The sequence below is a fragment of the Rhinolophus hipposideros genome (assembly GCF_964194185.1).
Source record: "Rhinolophus hipposideros genome assembly, chromosome: 4".
Classification (NCBI taxonomy): domain Eukaryota; kingdom Metazoa; phylum Chordata; class Mammalia; order Chiroptera; family Rhinolophidae; genus Rhinolophus; species Rhinolophus hipposideros.
Window position 1 is genome coordinate 99,268,897 of NC_138050.1, and position 20,448 is coordinate 99,289,344.

General features: G+C 37.3%; 1 protein-coding gene across 1 annotated transcript in view; it reads right to left on the reverse strand.

Annotated features, from left to right (window-relative positions):
* Nucleotides 1–20,448, reverse strand: part of VWA8 (von Willebrand factor A domain containing 8) — a 298,600-nt gene that overhangs the window by 98,882 nt on the left and 179,270 nt on the right. The window contains exons 28-35 of the mRNA XM_081046044.1: nt 20,192–20,330; nt 15,488–15,687; nt 9,057–9,167; nt 8,105–8,169; nt 7,560–7,685; nt 6,224–6,333; nt 5,424–5,578; nt 2,520–2,715 (exon numbers count right to left, since the gene is read on the reverse strand). Of these exons, the coding sequence (XP_080902170.1) occupies nt 2,520–2,715; nt 5,424–5,578; nt 6,224–6,333; nt 7,560–7,685; nt 8,105–8,169; nt 9,057–9,167; nt 15,488–15,687; nt 20,192–20,330 (1,102 nt within the window). The remainder of the gene's footprint in view (nt 1–2,519; nt 2,716–5,423; nt 5,579–6,223; nt 6,334–7,559; nt 7,686–8,104; nt 8,170–9,056; nt 9,168–15,487; nt 15,688–20,191; nt 20,331–20,448) is intronic.

A 20,448-nucleotide genomic window follows, 5' to 3' on the forward strand; every position in this document is an offset into this window, starting at 1 on the left:
TATCATGTAACCGGGACTTTTCAAACCTAGTAATAGATTGTTACTATATCTTTTGCATTATATTTCCGAAGTCCATGCTAATACAGCGAACGTAAACACAGGACGACATATCATTACCATTATGACACAAATAATAATCAGTGGCTCAATGATCAAATTCTTTCATAATTACCCACGTAATGAAAGCCAGTGTGCTTCAGTAAGAATAGCTCTGGACGAGGGATTGGAGGACCGTGCACACCTGGGCCCTGCCCGCCACTGGCCGGGGGCCCCCAGCAAGCTACCTTACTTCTCTGTGTCCCTGCATATAAGTTAGAGGACAGTAACCATAAAACTGGGATTTGAAGGGTCAATGAATTTATACAAGGAAAAATGATCAGCACAGGACCTGGCGTATTTTCTGCAGTTGTGTCTTGGTTGATACGATCGCAAATCTACTTGATTATGACTTAAGCGAAGTTTTCATCCACTCGCTTATGGTGAAGGCAAAAAGAAAAAGTTGATGTTAAAATAAAGTTGTTTTGATATCCAAATGAAGGAAGTTGTGTCAGGATGTTGTCATCAGCACTCAGATGCTGAGGGGCCCTGCTGGGGGCTTATCAAATAAAACAATGATGAGAAGCAATGATGAGAAAGGGACATTTAGACAATAAAAACCCAGAATTTGTGAGGACCTATTCAAGAGTGTTCGGTCTTGGCAAGGCAACCATTTGCTGATCTAAATGGATCTCTGAAGGCCTCTGTGGCATCAGCTCCACCCTGGTAAAGGCGAATCTTTTACCAGCAGCTGCCCAAGGAGAATGAACATCTTGTCTGCCAACACCAGTGCCTCTGTTCCCTAGCAGCGTGCTCTAGCAACAAGGGACTTTTGTGTTTGTGCTGGTGGCTGGAAGTCGGCTTGGTTAAAGCAGTCTCTTGTAGAAAAGGTACCCATCAACTAAATTTGGACTTTCTTTCTTTCATCTCCCCTTGCCTGAAACAACAGTGTGATTAATCTATCATTGGTTTGGAGTACGATATTTCTTTATTAGCTTATTAAGAGACATTATTCTATATACTACTGGCTTGTGAAATTCCTGCAGTGAACCTGTGTTAAATGAACTGTCGGCAGAAACAAACTCAGTCTCCCAGCATGATTTGCAGCCCTAAACAAAACACATGGTAATAAATAGAAGTTGATATTGGGAGCACTAATAAGTGAATCAGTCTGCATTAGTTCCTGGCCTTCCATCACAGGAATTTGATGAGGCAGAAAAAGAGTTAATAAAAGTGAGCCCATGTGGCACTGCCCAGGCCTATATTCTCCTCCCTAGGGACCTCCTCCCTAGGGACCACTCAAACTCTGTCCCTAGAGATACATCTTCCTGTGAAACATCCTTAGAAAAAGGAGATAAGCCATATTTAGGCCAGGAGCAGAAACCTTATCTTAAAAGCCATCTTGTCTTGCTCCTGCCTTGCTTTATCTCTTAGGGGCCTGTGATGGGGCAGGCCTGGGCAGTCCAGACAGCGACCTGGGGCCAGAGTGTGGAGCTGGAGGGCTTAGCCGGTCAGGCCCTAAAACCCTTTGTCAACGAAAACCCCCTGAAGCACTGAAGGGGGAACAGCCTAGTTTACCCTCTCCTACAAAACTCCACACCCCTCTTTGCTCCGAGGGGTGATCGTCTTTTCTAGCCTGACCTCCTGTAGCTCAAACACACCAAATAAATTCTAATAGACCAATTTTGGTCTCCCGCGACTCATTCTTCCAGCCGTGCCTAACAAGGTTCAAGCAGAAAAATCAAGTTTTTGACACCTGCGCAGATCACTGAAGCCTGCCCTCAGCTTGAACTCCAGCTTCGTTATAATATAATTAGAATAAAAATGACATCAAGGCTTGGCCCCCCGTGGGTTTTTCTGTATGCATCATGGGTAAGAGCATATGCAGAAAGAAACTAGTTGTATAACCTGCACATGTCAATCAAATGACCTCAGTTTATACATCACATCTCCTGCTGTAAGAAAAATTACCTACCCTTTCCTATACAAGAAAAAGCTAACCTAAAGTTAGGTGCAGTTGTCCACTTGAGACTCTCTCCCTGGCAGCCTCTCTGCTGGCACCTTTCTTCTTAAATAAACTTTTGAACTTCTATTCCTCTTGAGTCTGTGAATTCTTTCACATTCTGCGAAGGACCACAGGTTACTTTCACACCAGTACAGAATTGAACACAAAAGTCAGGCTCCGTATTCTATGCCTAATATTCTAGTGATTTTTAAAAGTCTCCTTGAGAAACTGTCCTAAGCAGCGTTATTGTATAGACTGTTACGCAAATGAAGATGAGTGCTGACAGCAACAGCCCCACAATGTGAAAAGTTGAGTGAAAACGTTCTGAGCACATACGAATATAGGTCTTTATAGTTACCAGACTCTGTTAGAATTATTTAGGTTTATAAATATACAATGATGATGATGAATTAAATACCCACACCGAAAGTAAACTGCCTTTAACACCTCGTAAGTTAGGAATTGGTAAGTTGCTTACCTTTCGGGAAGATGTCTTTTAGAGGGACTTCTCCTGGGGGCAAGATCCTGACAATCTGATTAGTATCTATAAGGGTCACACAATTGCTCTGTTTTGGAGTTCCACTTCTCTTCTTTCTTCCATAGAATGCTGTATCAGTGACATTTAATTTGTGCAGAGATGATGGCCGTTTCCAAGAATAAACTTCACTTGGTGACTGAAAAAAAGAAGAGAGATTAAAGCACTGAAGTGCTATGAACTAGATTCAGCATCACTGTTATAATGCAGCCCATTAAGCAGATACCAGGGTAAGCTTATATTTCATAAGTATAAGAAAGTAAATGTTTCCTTAACCTTTTTGAATTTGTACAGGAGATAGCTGCTTCACAAATAATTATAATTTTCAGACATTGTGAAGATGCAACATATTTTTAATCTTGAAACAAATTATAACTAAGAGGAGGAAACAACAACATAGTTAGTTTAAAAATAAAACAAACACCGATTTCATCTACTATCTGGCATAAGACATAGAACATTACTAGCACCTTTTAATTAAAGTATAGTTGATGTACAACATCACATTAGTTTCAAGTATACCACACAGTGACTCGACATCTATACACCTTAAGAAGGGAGCACCATAAGTCTACTTACGGTAAGGTCCACAATGGGCTCTGCCCACGCACGGACGCTCACCTCACCTTACTTGGGCTCCCACATTGCACATCAGGCTGCCCCTTCACGGGACACCATGTTCAGCCTGCCTGGACTTGATTCCCATCACCAGGGATTACTCCCTCCCCCATCACAGATGTTCTTTTCACCTGCTCAGCTCTGACCTCTGACATCTCACACTGGGCCACTGTTTGCCCATTTTTTAAAAAGATTTTTATTCAATTATTGGTTTTCTTACTCTTGAGTTTTAAGAAATCTTTATATATTCCTGATACAAGTCTTTTGTTGGAAATGTGATTTGGCAATATTTTGTCCCAGCTTGTACATTGTCTTTTCATTCTCTTAACAATGCCTTTTACAGAACTTAAATTTTCAGTTTCATAAAATTCAGTTCATCATTTTTTTTAATGGATCACATCTGAGACGCTCAATACAATGTTAAATAGAAGTGTTGATAGTGGGTACCCTTGTCTTATTCTTGATATTAAAACTAATGTTCTTAAGGTTTCATTATTGAGGATGATAATTGCTGTAGGTTTTTGTAGGCATTTGATATTAGGGTAAGAAAGTTTTAATAAGTTCATAATAGTTTAGGTGCCTCTGATAATGCTATAGAAAGTTAAGAGGTGACATACACTTTGTTGATAGTTTCATGAAGAATCAAAAGAAATTCACATAAAAGCAGAAAGGATATGGTCTGAGGGTCAGTCACACTTGAGTCCAAACCCAAGCTCTCTTACTCATAATCTTCGTGGCCTAGGGGATACATCCTGTCTGTTTCTGTTTCTTCATCTATAAAACCTTGTAGAATTGTTGTGAAAATTATCATGTATGAAAGAGTTTAGAATAATGCAGTGCCTGACTATTGTGTTGGGGCCTAAAAATAGGATTGTTATCATAAAATGCTGAAAGGCTGCCAAACTGACTAATCCTTAATTATACAAAAATTCATTGAACATTCACATGTGGTGAGTACCATACTAAATACAGAGGATAGAGCTTTTAATTTAACACGGTCACAAGCTATGAAGGGTTTCTATAGAGCTAATACACACACTGCCGTATATTCAGCCTTTACTTTCTAACCCTTTTATAGTAACATTATATTTCTATACTAATCGCTTCAATCAGAGGATCAATTTTATAAATAGTTCTACCTTCAGAAAAATAGCTCCAGTGTTTTCTCTGCTGATAGCAGCAAGCATTGTAGGAAGCACATAAATATCTCATTCAGCCAAGGTTGCTGTAGATACTGTATTCCAACAACATGCTTCATTTTCAGTTACATAATACCACAGAAAATGATTGTCACTTGATAATTAGGAAGACATATGGCAAAGTTCTATGGCACATATTATCCACTGGGTTTTGGATTTCAAAAGTCTCATATTTATTAAATACATTAAAATTTTGAGGTATGCGAGACTGGTGTACTACCAAGGAGAACCAATATTTTTTATCTTGAAATGAGTCTATCATCTCATCTAAAAGTTACAAAGGAAATTATGAAAAGTATATGTGTACTCAAAACACACAGAGCTACATTTAAGGTTATTAGATGGCAACTTGGACTGAAATAACCTTTATGTTTCATTCTCCCACATTTCCATCAGGGGAAGATGGTGCCTAGTTTCACCTGAAGTCAATTACAAACAGCCTCTTTACAGATGATAATAGTAAATAACAGCAGAAAGGTCCATGTAAAAGCAAACTAAGTTGAGGCCATCAGCATTTCTAGTATAATCTGGATACTGCAAAGATACAATAAATCAGAGCAAAACTCAATGGAACGTGAATTGATGTTCGTAAGTGTTGAAAATTTTAATTTACAGTAATGAGACCCTGACATATTTTACTTTAAAAAATTCTAGACGACGTTATTTTATTAATCTCAAATTGTTCTTCTTGATAGACTGTGTGAGTACACATCGAGACAACATGGCATAAAATCACTGTCATCAGTCGGTTAAGTATCTAACTGTGTCACATGAACTCCCATGTATGGAGAATAATGGCTTTCCCTTACTAAAATATATAACTGTATATACTTTAAGTGGTAATTTAAAAAAAGCAATGAGACCATATAGATAATACACATTGATTGATTTGGAAAGCAGAATGTTGATCTGAAATGTTTATGAGAAAATCATTACATTTTTAATTACCCCCTCAAATAGGCTTCTTGATTATAGGCCAAACTGAGGAGAAGAAATATTTCATCAATAATTTAAAAACAGTGATGCTTACCATGAGATCTGGGAAACCAACGACAACTGTAGCGTAATTGTTCTCGTCTGACAGAATTCGGTTGGGAGAGGCAATCTTTTGTCCCACAGCTGAACTTAGGTTTTCAGATGACAGTTGATCACTTGAAATTTTATGAGGAATGCTGAAATCTGTTTCTGAATAGTGTCAGAAAAACATTAGCTACCATATGCCCCTAAAATGCTCCAGGAATTAATTTTTACAAGATTTCATTCTCACTAACTCAAACAGAAAAGCACTTTAAAGTACATTCATGGCCTTCTGTCTGAGAAAACTCAGGGTTTTTTTGTTTTGTTTTGCTTTTTTTATGATCAACTCATCATCTCAAAGTGATTTCAAGTATTTACAGAATTCAAAATTTTATTAGCAATAAATATTATCATTGATAGCACCCTGCAGAAAAGACATGAAATTGACCTACTCCAGTGTTGGCAATGGTATGTTTTAGATTTTGAAATAAGTGCTATTCACTTCTCCAAAACTGTGATGAATTAAGTACAAAACCTGATGGTCTGTGTAAAAAAAAGAAAAGATGCTATCCTAAAATAGACTTGAAACCTACATGTATACAAAAATTCTGATTTGTCGGTTAAAAAAGTTTTAAAGACAGAACTTAATAGATGGTAGATTCTTATTTACTATTTCTAGTGTAGTGACTACATTTATACTTTTAATATAAATTTAACATATGTTGATATTATTGCTGTTAAATGACTCTAGAGGACAGTGTGTATATAAGCATGCTCCCATCCGGCCATAAACACAAAGAACACAGTATTTACCTGGTATAACTCCAAACCCTGAGCTAGGAGGTTCCTCTTTCAACACATATAACTGGCAAACACCACTCTCCTCAGATTCGATGTTTGCAGGCTTACTTAAAAGGTATTTTCTGTAAACAAATAAAACATCTCAGTGAAAAGTTTTTCTTTTTCTAATAATTATGAAAACAATCATTAGAATCTAAAAATCAGAGTCCCCCTAAAAAAAACTCTTTTTTATATTCTGAGTATAATTTGCAGTTCATCATGAATTACCAACTAACTTCTTGACACTGTGTCTAAAGAGCAGTGCATAATAACAATGCAGCAATACATGTGAACTAAAAATCCAACCCTGCATATAAAAGAAAAACCAACGCTCATGAGACACACCTTATTATCATGGCTGTTTGATCAGTCAGTAAGTGGGAGTCTGACATCTGATTTGCGACCAGCTAAGGGACAGAGGCCTTCACCACTGTAATCCCCTTGATGTATTTATTTTTAAGACTTCTGTAAAGGGGATATATTAATAGCCAGAAACCTTTTTGCAGCAGGCTACCTCTGCTTGTCAGCAGAGTTGCAGAGAAAGTCTGCATTTAGCTAGTGGATGAAATGCATGAAGGAGGGGGGACTCAAATTTACTATGCACCCTATTTCTGCCAAGAGCACATAATGTCCCTTTCATTAAGAAGTGTACAGTCCAATAGGGGACCCAACACAAGCATAAACATAACCAAGTAAGAACATGCAAGACAAAATGAAGAAGAAATTTCTATGAGATGGATTCTGTGAGGTCACAAAAAAGCAATAGCTCTATGATGGAGACTGGCCCTTTGACGAGAGGATAAACTGAAAATCTGTTGTGAAGTATTTCTAGTTTGGCAAGAAAACAGTTGAGTTCTCAATGTGCTAATGGGAAAAAGCCCAAAGAAATATGGATCATACATGAAAGTCATTGTGTTTTTACTGCTAATTTCGATGTTATCCTCTGAAACACTTTTATAAATACTCTGTGATGTGACATGTAATTTATCGTCATTTTCTCCCCCCAATTTGTTTTAACTTTCACCTATGGAGATGCTGCCAAATTCAGAAGTTGTTAAAAGACAGACAAAGAAAGACAGAACAGTCAGGATGTTGGATAATTGATACTGTGTTTTCCCCAAAATAAGACCTAACCGGAAAATATGCCCTAGCAAGATTTTTCAGGATGACACTCCCTGAACATAAGCCCTAATGCGTCTTTCGGAGAAAAAAATTAATATAAGACCCGGTCTTATTTTCGGGGAAACGCAGTAAGGAAGGTCAAGCTACAGCGCCCTCCACGAGACACGCGGCACAGCCATCCACTCACTGATTGGTTCCGCTCTCCACCAGAAGCCATTTGTCCTCTGCAACAAGAAAAACTGTCTTGAGGTCGATGGGAAGCGAGATGGTATGAGTTCGCCCTTCTAGAACATCCAGCACAGTCAGGCTGTTCCTGCAAAAGGAGAAGAGAACTATCTGAAAGGAAATGGTGAGGGTAATAGCTGACTAACAGTCATTTCAGGATATATGATTCAACCCTACAAAGAATGGTTTGAAGACTAAATGTAACTTAGAAACATGTTAATTGAGAAAATGAATATACAAAATTGTGAACTATGTAAGGGTGTGCACAAAAAGAAATAGTGGAAAGTGGTGGCTGCCATGAGAGTCGTGGCCGATCATGTGACTGCGAGCAGTGTGTTTTCTGATGTCTACGTTTCAATGTTCTACAACGTGGGATGAGTTCGTTTTATAGTAAAACATTTATGATTAAGTTATGCTAGTTTTACAATAAACAAGGATAACGAAAAGAGGAAACAGAATGGGCAAAATAAGGAGTCTAGTTTAATTCTTCTACAACCAAGAGCTCACCCTTTTTCTTTGTAGAATACCAGCCAGTTTTGGTGCGAAAATTCTCTGCACATTTTATACGTTTCCTAAACATGAAACAAAACAAAACAGTCACATTAAATGTGTCAGATGCAGTCATGTCTCCTCAGCTGCTCTGCCTTAAAAAAAAGTTCTTCAACAGGTAAAATGTAATTCTCAGAGAAGCTACCTCTTTATCTGCTCCAAGCCTCATGGTAACATGGACTAAAACATATTTCAAAATTTACTGTAAAGTACATACTGAAACATCTTTAGAATTGTTCAAAATAATGCCAAATACTGGTTAGAAATAAACGTGCTTTTGGATGATTAACTGTGGAATTTATACCATAACATATATGAATAGGAAATACTTTGCTTCTTAGATTTGTATACATTTTTGACATTTAAAAAAAAATCTCTTTTTTCATGGTCTTTTAAGACCTAAGTATGCTTATCCTTATTATATATCTATTACCTTTTTCTGGACAGCAGAATAATTCTCTTGGGTTGGACTAAAATGTTTATTTACTAGTTTAATTTAATTAATAAACTAAAATGTTTATTTATCTAGTAGGTGCAATCGAGTTGTTTATCATAGAAGTCCAAAACATAAATGCACATCTGGAAAACAAGTTAAAATGACTGCATGATTAGGAATGTGTTATGAGTATCATACTCAAATAGCTCATAATGTTTTATTGTTATGAATTCAGTCTGACAAGTTTTCATTTGAGTATGATGGATACAAAAAGAAGCTTTGGTATTTAATGATATGTGTATTTGTGTCTCTTTGTATTGTGTTAAAATCTCCAAGGGCGTAATAGAATTCCCTTGTGCATTATAATCAACAAAAAGCACTGAAAAGAATGGGCAGGCATGCATCTTTATGGTTAGAAAGCTCTAGAAAATCCTTGGTAGGACACACATCTTGGACAAGGTGTGTATTCCTTACAGTGTTTTCCTTGTTCCACCAGGAAGGTTTCTTAGCTGTAACCTCTTCTGAGGGGAGGATGAGATGACGAAGGGCTCGGCCAGTGGTATCTAACAGTAGGATGATATTACTCTGGAAGTAAAGCGAACAGGGGAGAGGTCAGGATTTGTTCCTTTTCTTAAAAGCAGAAGACTCTTGGCGACGTGGGAGTAAGGGTTATCATGATAAACCAAAGGGAAGACGACAATATGGAAACACTTAAGAGACACCATGAAGACACCAAATGGTTTTCCTTCACACAGAATTTAAAGTATTAGATGGTTTTATGAAGATGTTTCTAGTGATGTGATGCAGAAGGTATTCTCTTTGAAGATTTTGTCTTAAAACCATCCCCTTCTAAATATAGGCTAGCTTAACCATGATTCTGTTTTATTACGTAGTCATGATAAAATTACGATGATTAATGATTTTTAAGAGACCATTTACTTTTATCAAAATTACCCTTAAAGACTGTCCTGTTGAAAACTTTTACATTGTACACAGTTAAATTAAAATTAATAATTAAAAATAATTAAATTAATCCTTTTCACAAATTCAGGTTCAATTCAGAAAATATGTACAAGATGGGTTATCAAGAAAATATCAGGGACCCTAAGAAGCTAGCTAGTAATGTTTCTTCATCTTGAAATTCACTAAGCTTGAAGAACGTTCATAGTTGGCGCTGTAATAATATAGAAACAAGGGATTTCTGCAGCGTTATTAATCAGCTATGCAAATGAAGTAATCTCTTAGTAATTAGGAGCAGTTTCTCAAGAAAAAGAATTTTTAAATAAACCTTAAGCATTAAAAGAAATGAGCTGAAACACATGAAATCAGAATTTAAAATTGAGAAAGCCAGAAAAGATTAAATATTTTAAATGATGCAAAGAAGTTGGCATTTTTAGTTAAAATTTAAAGACTTTTAACAGGTTTGCCAAAGGCATCAGAAAATTGTTAGGCCTCACTTTTATGCATTTTTTTTTGTTCTTTCTTTCTTGTTCTGTTTTAAATTTGGGACTCCTCCAGTTATCCTAACCATTATGAAATTTTCATTTTAAGAACTTCCTTTGGGGAATATTAAGTCACAAAGTACCCAAAGAATTAATATACTTTGAAAAATTAGGAAACAGAATATGAAATGTTCATTCATTTCTCCCATAATGTTTATTGAGCAGCTGATAGTTAAAGCACAAAGGAGAGTATAATGATGAATTAACCATCTATTATGGTTATCCTCTATTATGTAATTCAGTTAGAGAGAAATGAAAAGAAACATAAAAAGATCAAAGATTCATCTGGAACCTCATAGGTGGTTTCAAATTTATTTTACTAGCTAATTTTATTGAAGTGGTTAAGAATTAAGCTAGTGTTCCTATCACAGTTTCCTTCACTCTATGTACTTAATCTTGGCTGTATTAAAAAATTTTACTCAACATATTGATAAACCTTACATTTTTCAACAAACATCACCCTTAGAGTCCACTATTCAAGTGCAATTCTCCATGAAGAATGTGTGTTAGGAATACTCTTTTTGAAATTATCTTTCATAAAGAAGTATTATTCCTGGCATTTGAAAGATTAAAACAGATAGTGATACCTTAAAATTTTTCTTAAGAAAACATATTAATAAGTTAAAAATTTACAGTCTCCATTCTAGATTAAATCTATTTTGAATAAGTGTTTTTTAAAGGAGGAACTCTTTCTTGTAAGATAAGTATTACAATATTAATATGAATTCTTAGCACAGAAGCGATTTGGGATAATATTAACTTTTCTAAGCAAAGAAAGTCCTAAAAATAATGTTTGATTCCAAAATATGATTAAGCAGAAGAATAAGCAGATGATTAAACAAATATTAAGCAGAAAAATAAGTTAGTACAGTTTTGCATTTTTCTTCCTTTTTAGGGTCTAATACTTATATATTCATAACTTGGCCTAAGTGAACTGAAAAACTGTATCTTTCTAAGTGACAGAAAACATATATTTCCAGCTATTGCTGTATTTAGAATTCATTTTAGAAGCAATTGGCAACATGAAGGCGTTCTGTTGCTCCATCCTTTTAGAAGTTAATGGTTTCCTTCTGTAAATGACTAATGATATATTCTGTCTGAGTTTAAAAATAGAATTTTGCGTCACACATGAGTACAAGTAACTGTGGCTTTGGCACTCCTTTAAGGGGGAGCAGGGAGGAGAAGCAAAGGAGCAATTTTATTATGTTTGTATTTGACTGGGAGAAAAGTAACCTCTGGATGACCTCAATGTCCCAAAATCTGAAATTCTAAACTCTGTACAGATGTAATAAGCAATCTCATGGGTGGGGGTGGGGAGTGGGGTGGGGGTTGGCGCTTTATTTTTAGACATGGAGAAATTTCCCTTTCCTCACTTAAGATTTTATTTTAGCAAGGACTTTTGAACAACTCCTTAAGCTAGCCAGGGAAATGCAAAGCTTTATTTTTTAAAGACAAGGGAGAGATGAATGGATGCAAGTACTTTGCAATATTTCAGCTCCGTTTTCAGTTAGGGCAGAATGGGGAAGGAGGAGTGGATGGCAGTGCACTAATTTCTTTTTTTTTTTATTGCATTAGAATTACTTATTGTTTGTTCAATTTTACAGCTGCATGCTTTTTATTTGGAATTAAAGAGGTCTTACATCCTGCCAGGGCCATAACATGAGATAGAAGGCTAAGATATTGTCTCGGGGAAAAGAGGAGGCAGTTTAGACCACAGGTAGAACAGAAGTATCCAGATAGCAGTACGCATCTTCTCAGGGTGCCGAGGTAGCTTTCTGGAAAATTGTTGAAACTGGTCAAAAGGGATAAGTCGGGGTGACATACAAGAATGCCAGGAGGCAAAGCACTAGCTATATGGAATTCAAGTATATCTGTACAATGAAAAACATATTTAACTTGATGAAAGTCGTTGTAAGTGAACAGAGTATTATCAGCAATGTTACCAAACAATTGCATCTTTTGAGAAAATAAAATACTTGGTAAGAACCTAAAAATCTTTTAAAGAATTGGTATATATAAATTTGACTGTTAACTTGATGAATAAAAATTTGGCAGGACTGTATGAATAAATACTCCAAATTTAGATTCTTATCCAAATTTAATTGGCTTATTGAATTAAGAATCACCAAGATATCATGCATTTTTTATGACAGATTGTTCTGGCTATAGAATTCAATTCATGGCATTGATATTTTGTTGGAACGATAGAGAATAAAACCCTTTTTCCACTGTGCTGGAAATAAACTTTTAGAAGCAATATCTGGATATTCATAACTCTGCTTCTAGGAGAAAGTGAAAAATGAAAGAAATCTGAAAACCAGAAAAAAATTATTAACTCAGAATTTATGATAATTATTGAGGCAAAGCCTAAAGTTAAATTTCACTTATTTACGCAGCGAATTGCTGACATGTTACCGTGTTTTCCCGAAAATAAGACCTAGCCGGACCATCAGCGCTAATGCGTCTTTTGGAGCAAAAATTAATATAAGACCCGGTCTTATTTTACTGTAATATAAGACTGGGTATAATATAATGTAATGTAATATAATATGATATAATAAATATAATACCGTATCTTATATTAATTTTTGCTCCAAAAGACGCATTACAGCTGATTGTCCAGCTAGGTCTTATTTTTGGGGAAACATGGAACTTATTAAATATTTTCCTCTTGATTAGACACAGTCTAAATAAAAGTTTTGTTTCTTGGTAACACTTTACTCTCACCGTGACTTTAAGTTCTTTCAAGCAATGATATTGCATTTCTTTAATATTTTCCTATCATGAACATTTTTTAATTCTTCAGACTATTCTTTTCCCCAAGTATGTCAAGTGAGTGAGAGTGAATGGGTCAAGTTTAACTCTGCTGGGTCCCATTCCATGTACTTGCTGAGCAAGTTGTTGAAATTCCCCGAGCCTCAGTTTCCTCACATGTATAGCTAGCTATACAGGTGAGGCAGCTGGAAGAATAACATGGGATAATGTATGGAATCTTTTACTTGACGCATTGTCGGCATTTAACAACTGATCTTTCTCCTTCAGACACTCATCCCTTGCCTCCCCAGATACCACGCTCCCCGGTTTATCCACCTACTTGGATGGCCACTCATTTTCAATTGCCTTGGTTAATTCCTCCTCATTTCCCTGATTTCTTAACATTTTATTGCCCCAGGGCTTAGGGTTCACACTTCTCTTCTCTACCCACATTCACTCCCTTGGTGAGCTCTTTCAGCCTCATGCCTTGTATGCCAGTGACTCCCAAATTTATATTTCCTGTTGTGATCTCTCCATCAAACTCCAGACTCATCTACTTGGATATCTGATAAATTTCCAAAATTTAATCAATCATCTAATCTTCTCTCCCAAATAGATTCCTTCCTCATCTTAGTTGATGGTGTCTCTATACTGTCAGTTGCTCTGGCCCTAAACCTTGAAGCCGAACTCAACCTTACTCTTTCTCACCCCATACATCTGATCTATTAGGAAATCCTGTTGGTCTTACCTTCCAAATACATCCAGAATCCATCATTACTTACGACCCCCATCCTCCTCCAAACTGCTATTATGTCCTGCCTGGATCACTGCAAAAATCTCTGAACTAGTCTCCATTCTGCCTTAGCCCAGACTATTCACCAAAAAGGAGCTGGAGAAATCCTTTCAAGATATCTGTCAGATCATGCCACTCCCTCCAACAGCTTCCCATTCCAGTCAGAGTCAGGGCCCAGAACATTACAATGGCCTACAAGGCTGTACACCATTGGCTTCCCCGTCCTCTCCTTCATGGTCCTGGCCCAACCCACTAAGTGACCTCTTTGACCTCTCCTCTCAATACTCTTCCCCTCATTCAAACATTCCCACCACACGTGTTGAAGAGGAAGAGGCACGCTCCAGCCTCTGGGCCTTTGAACTTATAAGTAGTTCCCTTTCCCTGGAATCCTCTTCCAGATTCCTGTTCTCCTCTCACCTCCACCAGGTCTTTGCTTAACTATGATCTTCTCAGGCAAAGGATCCCTGCCCACCACAGTGTTTTAATGGCATTCTTCCTCCCAGCCTTCTGTTACTCTCCCTTGCTTCTTATCGTCTACCTTAATATACAATTTAATATTTATTTTGTTTATTGTCTATCTTCTTGCACCAGAACGTAAGCTTTGGAGGACAAGGCTTTTTGTTGTTTTGTTCATTGCAGTGTCTCCAATAGTAGGCATATGAGATATATTGGTTGAATGAATAAAATGCTTAGTATAGCAGGTGGTAGACACTAGGTGGATAATAGGTATACAAAACATTACATCCCTTTTTGTTGGCATGGTACAGATGAACCTAGACTTTTAGAATTCTCACCAATTGAGACACAGCCTGTCTTTTGATCTCTACCTTTTGTTTGGAATTATCTTTAGCCTGACTCTGGGCACCTGTACTTTTCATTATTGCTATGTCAGAATAGTACTGGTGGATGAACTTGACCATCATTGGATATGAAAAGATCTCATTGTATTCCTACAATGGACTGAATGTTTAGGTCTGCTTCAACAAATATGCTGAAACCCTCAGCCCCAGTGTATTAGGAGGTGGACCTTTCAGAGGTGATGACGTCATAACAGTGGAGTCTTCCTAAATGGGATTAGTTTCCCTTATAAAAGGGACCCCAAAGAGATCCCTCACTCTTTCTTCTAGGTGAGGTGACGGCGAAAATCGGCTGTGTAAGATGTGGTCTTTCTCCAGACATCGACTCTGCCAATGCCTTGTTCTTGGAGTTCACAGCTTCCAGAACTAGGAAGAATGCATTTCTATTGTTTATAAGCCACTTAGTCTATGGTCTTTCTGTTATAGCAGTCTAAATGGACTAAGACAGTTCTATTCAGTGTGTTTATATGGCTTCCTCTGCATAAACCATGCCATTCAGGTCTCAGATAAAATGTCATCTCCTAAGAGGAAATATGTCAGCACTCTTTTTAATCCTGCTCACCCTCCCAACTCTTCCTACGCCACTCCCATCACTCCCTAGGATACTACCTAGTTTCTATACAGTACTTATCACTACCTGAAACTGGCATATTTATTTGTTGGTTTACTTGTTTGTTGTCTATCTTCTCAAAGAGAATGCAAGCTTCACAACAAAGACTTATCCAGCCTTAAATGCTGATAGTGCTGAGGTTGAGAAACCCTGACCTACATGTTTCCAGGCTTACAGGGCATGCCAAAGTCTGCAGAAAGGCAGGTATTAGCCTGTCTCTGTGGTACTGATAAAATGCAACCCTGGATCCTCCCTCCTTCCAGCCCCTCCCCCAAATCTTTATGAAGGCACATATTTTCAGTTACAGGTTGCAAATCATTTTTGCCTTTTCCTTCACATAAGTTACCCTTGGCATAATTGTACCATGTAAGTGGCCTGGGATGCATTACCTGTTGCTCATGGAGAATCAGTTGACCCTTGAGGGGATTTCCCAGGGGCGCCACTGTCACAAAAGGGTGCCATATTCCACTGGCCGTTCTTGGGAAGATGTCAAATAAGTCCACAAAGTAGCCAGTTTTCCCAGCCATATCCATAAAGTGCAAGGAAACAGGATTGCATGTAGCTACATAGAGATTATTTTCCCCGTTTTCTGAAATGACAAAAAGGTGTTCATTTTGTCATCTGCAACAGATTTTTTTTTTTTAATTAATTTTATTGGGGTGACAATTGTTAGTAAATTTACATAGATTTCAGGTGTACAATTCTGTATTACATCGTCTATAAATCCCATTGTGTGTTCACCACCCAGAGTCAGTTCTCCTTCCATCACCATATATTTGATCCCCTTTACCCTCATCACCCACCCCCCACCCCCTTACCCTCTGGTAACCACTAAATTATTGTCTGTGTCTATGAGTTTTTGTTTCTCATTTGTTTGTCTTGTTCTTTTTGGTTTATATACCACATATCAGTGAAATCATAGGGTTCTCTGCTTTTTCTGTCTGACTTGTTTCACTTAGCATTATTCTCTCGAGATCCATCCATGTTGTCACAAATGTTCCTATATCATCTTTCCTTAACGCCGGATAGTATTCCATTGTGTATATGTACCACAACTTCTTTATCCATTCATCTATCGAAGGACATTTTGGTTGTTTCCATGTCTTGGCCACCGTAAACAAAGCTGCAATGAACATTGGCGTACACGTGTCTCTATAGAGAAATGCTTTTATATTTTTGGGGTAGATACCCAGGAGAGCGATTGCTGGGTCATATGGTAATTCTATTCGTAATTTCTTTAGGAACCTCCACACTGCCTTCCATAGCAGCTGCACCAGTCTGCATTCCCACCAACAGTGTATGAGAGTTCCTTTTTCTCCACAGCCTCTCCAACACTTGTTACTATTTGTTTTGTTGATGAAAGCCATTCTGACTGGGGTGAGGTGATATCTCATTGTGGTTTTCATTTGCATTTCTCTGATGATTAGCGATGTTGAGCATTTTTTCATATGTCTATTTGCCATTTGTATATCCTCTTTGGAGAAATGTCTCTTCAGGTCCTCTGTCCATTTTTCAATTGGGTTGTTTGTTTTTTTGTTGTTGAGTTTCATGAGTTCCTTGTATATTTTGGATATTAGCCCCTTATCAGAGGAACTGTTTGCGAAAATCTTCTCCCATTCAGTTGGTTGCCTCATTATTTTGTCAATAGTTTCTTTTGCTGTGCAGAAGCTTTTCAGTTTCATATAATCCCATTTGTTTATTTTAGTTTTTACTTCCATTGCCTTTGGAGTCAAATTCATAAAATGCTCTTTGAACCCAAGGTCCATAAGTTTAGTACCTATGTTTTCTTCAATGCAGTTTATTGTGTCAGGTCTTATGCTTAAGTCTTTGATCCATTTTGAATTAATTTTGGTACATGGTGACTGCAACAGATTTTTTGACTGGTCAAGAGGTCTGGTGAAACTGAATCACAAGGCTGAGCACAGTCGGAACTCAGATAATTTGGAGATGGACTGATTAGGCTGAGAAACATCATGAGGAGCCAGTTAGTTCCTGCTCTACATATAGATGGGGCTACAGCTACCTGTTTGAGGAAGTAAGTATCTATTTGCTCTCCAAAGAATTCCGTAATACAGTAACACCATTAAATATTTAACATTTCTCAAGGCAGGAAATTCTTCCTTGTATGAAAGCAAAGAGCTTTGTGCTTCAATAAAGTTTTGCTTTCTCTTGTTTTATCGTTGGTTCAGATGGACAAAAGCTGGTCAACATGTTCTATCTGCTAATCTTGCATTTCCTAGATAGGTACTAGATCTTTAAGCTTTTCTTGCTATAAATAATTCCATTTAAAAAAATTCTCAGATTTATGGATCTTATGTTTCAAACTTTTATTTATGTTTTGAGTATTTTCTATTGTAAAGTATCTGTCCCTTCTCACCATACACACACGCACACACACACACACACACACACATACACAAATTTGTATGGTCACGAATGTTAACTAAACTTGTTGTGGTGATCATTTCACGATACATACAAATATAGAATCATGTTGTACACCTGAAACTAAGATAATGTTATATGTCAATCATACCACAATAAAAAAATAAAATAAAATAAAATATCTGTCTTTTCAATCTGAGGACTTGATTAGGTGGATTTTCTAAATTCTCTATCAGAGCTTCTTCAACTTTCAAGTGCATAGAAATCACTAGGGATCTAATGAAAATGTACATTCTGATTCCATAGGTCTGGGATGGGATTTCAGATTCAGTCTTTCCAACAAGCTCCCAGGAGATGCCAGTGCTGCTGATTTGAGGGCTCCCTTTGAGGAGTCATACTCTAGACTATGTTTTCCATAATCGATCTATGGGTACTTTACAGCAGGGAATTAAGGTGCTTTTGCATAACAAATGCCATCAGCATTGCTCCTCACCCACCTATCTATCCATTTAATAGTGGCCATGTTTTCTGATCCCAAAGTTAAGACACAAGATAGATTAATGAAATAATAACATTTATATTTGGGACTATTCTGGAAAATTTGGAACACACACACACACACACACACACACACACACACTCACACATATACTGTGTGTGTGTGTATGTGCCATGCCTACAAATAAAGACAAAATGTTATATGTAAATATATAAGAAATTTAAATGAATAAGCTAACACTGATAAGAAACACAAGTCAACCGAAGAGCACAAGAAGCCATTATTTAGGAAACTGTGTATCCCAGTTCCAAATATCCGGTAAAATCACATAATTTCTAATTTAAGAATCTTTTTAATGCTTCCATTATCAGCATAAATCAGTTCAATTCAATACTTACTGAACACTTTTTCACATAATATAGGGCACCATGGAATATAGTAAAAGTTTTAACAGAAATGTACTTAATAAACTTATTAATTGTTCTCCCTTATTGCAGGCATTAAGTGTTTTCTGGTCTTTGGCTGTGTGGGGGAGGAACACACTTTCCTCTACTTTCATGGTTCTTCTGGCTGGTCTAATAACCAAATAGGTATGAGACAGATTAGCAGGAGAAAATAACCAAATTTAATACATACATGTGTATGGAAGCCCCCCTCCCCCCCCAGGAGTCAGAGGCCCACGTGCAGGAGAGGTTCAGAGATAGAAGGGGGACTGAGGTGTATAAGACATCCTGAGCTAGGGATGAGGTAAGGAACCTTGGGGGCTTCAAAGGGTCAGGCCATTGCAGATATAAGAACAGATGTTTAGTAACAAAAGTTTGTTCTGCTCTAAAGGTCAAAAGAAGGTATCTCTGTAACCTCTTATGGGCAAGGGCCCTAATTCAAGTTCTAGGTAGTTAAGGGAGGGACAGAAGTTTCTCTGGAGCCTGAAGCTGAAGGTGCCTTTAGCTCAAAGTAAGCTGCCAACCACTGAGGCACATCTTGGGGTGGCTTGTTCTGAACCCCCACAGCTCAAATCTATATCTATATACCTATATCAATATTGCTATAGGTATATAGATATAGATACATAGATCTATCTATCTATATGATTCTAACCCAAGAAAATGCTCTTTTCTCTTATAAATACAGAACAGGTAAGAAACAAATAACAAAAACCTAGTTTCCAAATGGGGACAGTACTGAAATAGAGGACTAAATTACATGAGGGATAGCAGAAGAGTTTCATCCTAAAGGGGCAATTCTGACTAATTGGCAGCAGTGCCTGGAATGTTGTGTTGAGAACTGTGAGGCTGTGACTCACAGGACTTAACGAGAAAAGTGCCACCTCACCTGATTAATGACATGTGTCCTAGGCCATGAGCAGCGGATCACAACATAATTCTTTACAGTCCCAAAATATGAGACATGGGCCAAAGTTCAAATATATCCATGGAGTCCATCCTTATTCTCTACTGGTGGATGTAAAATATCTTAATAAAAGCACCAATCTGTTACCAAAAAACCCTATACCTTTTTAAAAGCATATATTTTTATTCAATATAGCTGATTCTAGAAATAAACAAAGTCAATAGAACTTACATGAACAAAACTGGTTTTTGAATTTTTACCTAAACACCCCTAACCTAGTCCAGTCAGAGACTCCTTCCTTTCCCCTTGTCGCACTTCTGTTTATATTACCTTACTAACTGCCACTAATTGAGACACTTCTGCCAAAAGGTACAAGGGCACACTGCATGAATCAGTAGGTAATGGCAACAGTCCAGAAATACAGATGCCAAAAGTTCACATCCTTTATTTGTCATTCTTTACAATGAGAAGTTTAATGACTGCAAATCACTCCAGCCCAGCTTTCATGGTTCATGCAGTCGCCCAACTGGAAGCCCAGCCAAAAAAATCCAATGTTTCTTCTCCTTCTGTCCTGCTTCTATTTTTAGCAGGGGCCTGGGTGTGTTTAACTTTGTGCTACAATGTAATGAGAAACAGGCATATGAATACAAACTCAGCGGGGCTCATGTGGATTCCACAACAGTGTTTTGTTAGGTTGTTATAGGAAATTAGCTCTAAATTACATATAATTGCTATCCAATCCAGGAATGGTACAGTGAGTGAGTCTATCATGGACTTCTTGATTTCTAGAGAGTATTTTAATCCCACTTTAAAAACAATCAGCGTAGGAAGGAAAAATCGAAAGACTCAACTGATTTACCATGTGATGTAGCAATGTCACAGACTATGTTCACTTCATCCAACGGCAAACTCCAGGAGACACATTCTTCCGTAAAGGTTTGAACTCTTCCCTCATGTCTTTCTATTGGATACTTCTGTATGTTGACAGGCACTGGGCCCTATAATAAAGTCATTATCGGAGTTATGAAATTTGGGTAGTCACCAAAGGGTAGAAAAGCTGTAGTTCTTCCAAAATATAGAATTTAAATTCAAATATTCAATATCTTAATACACCTC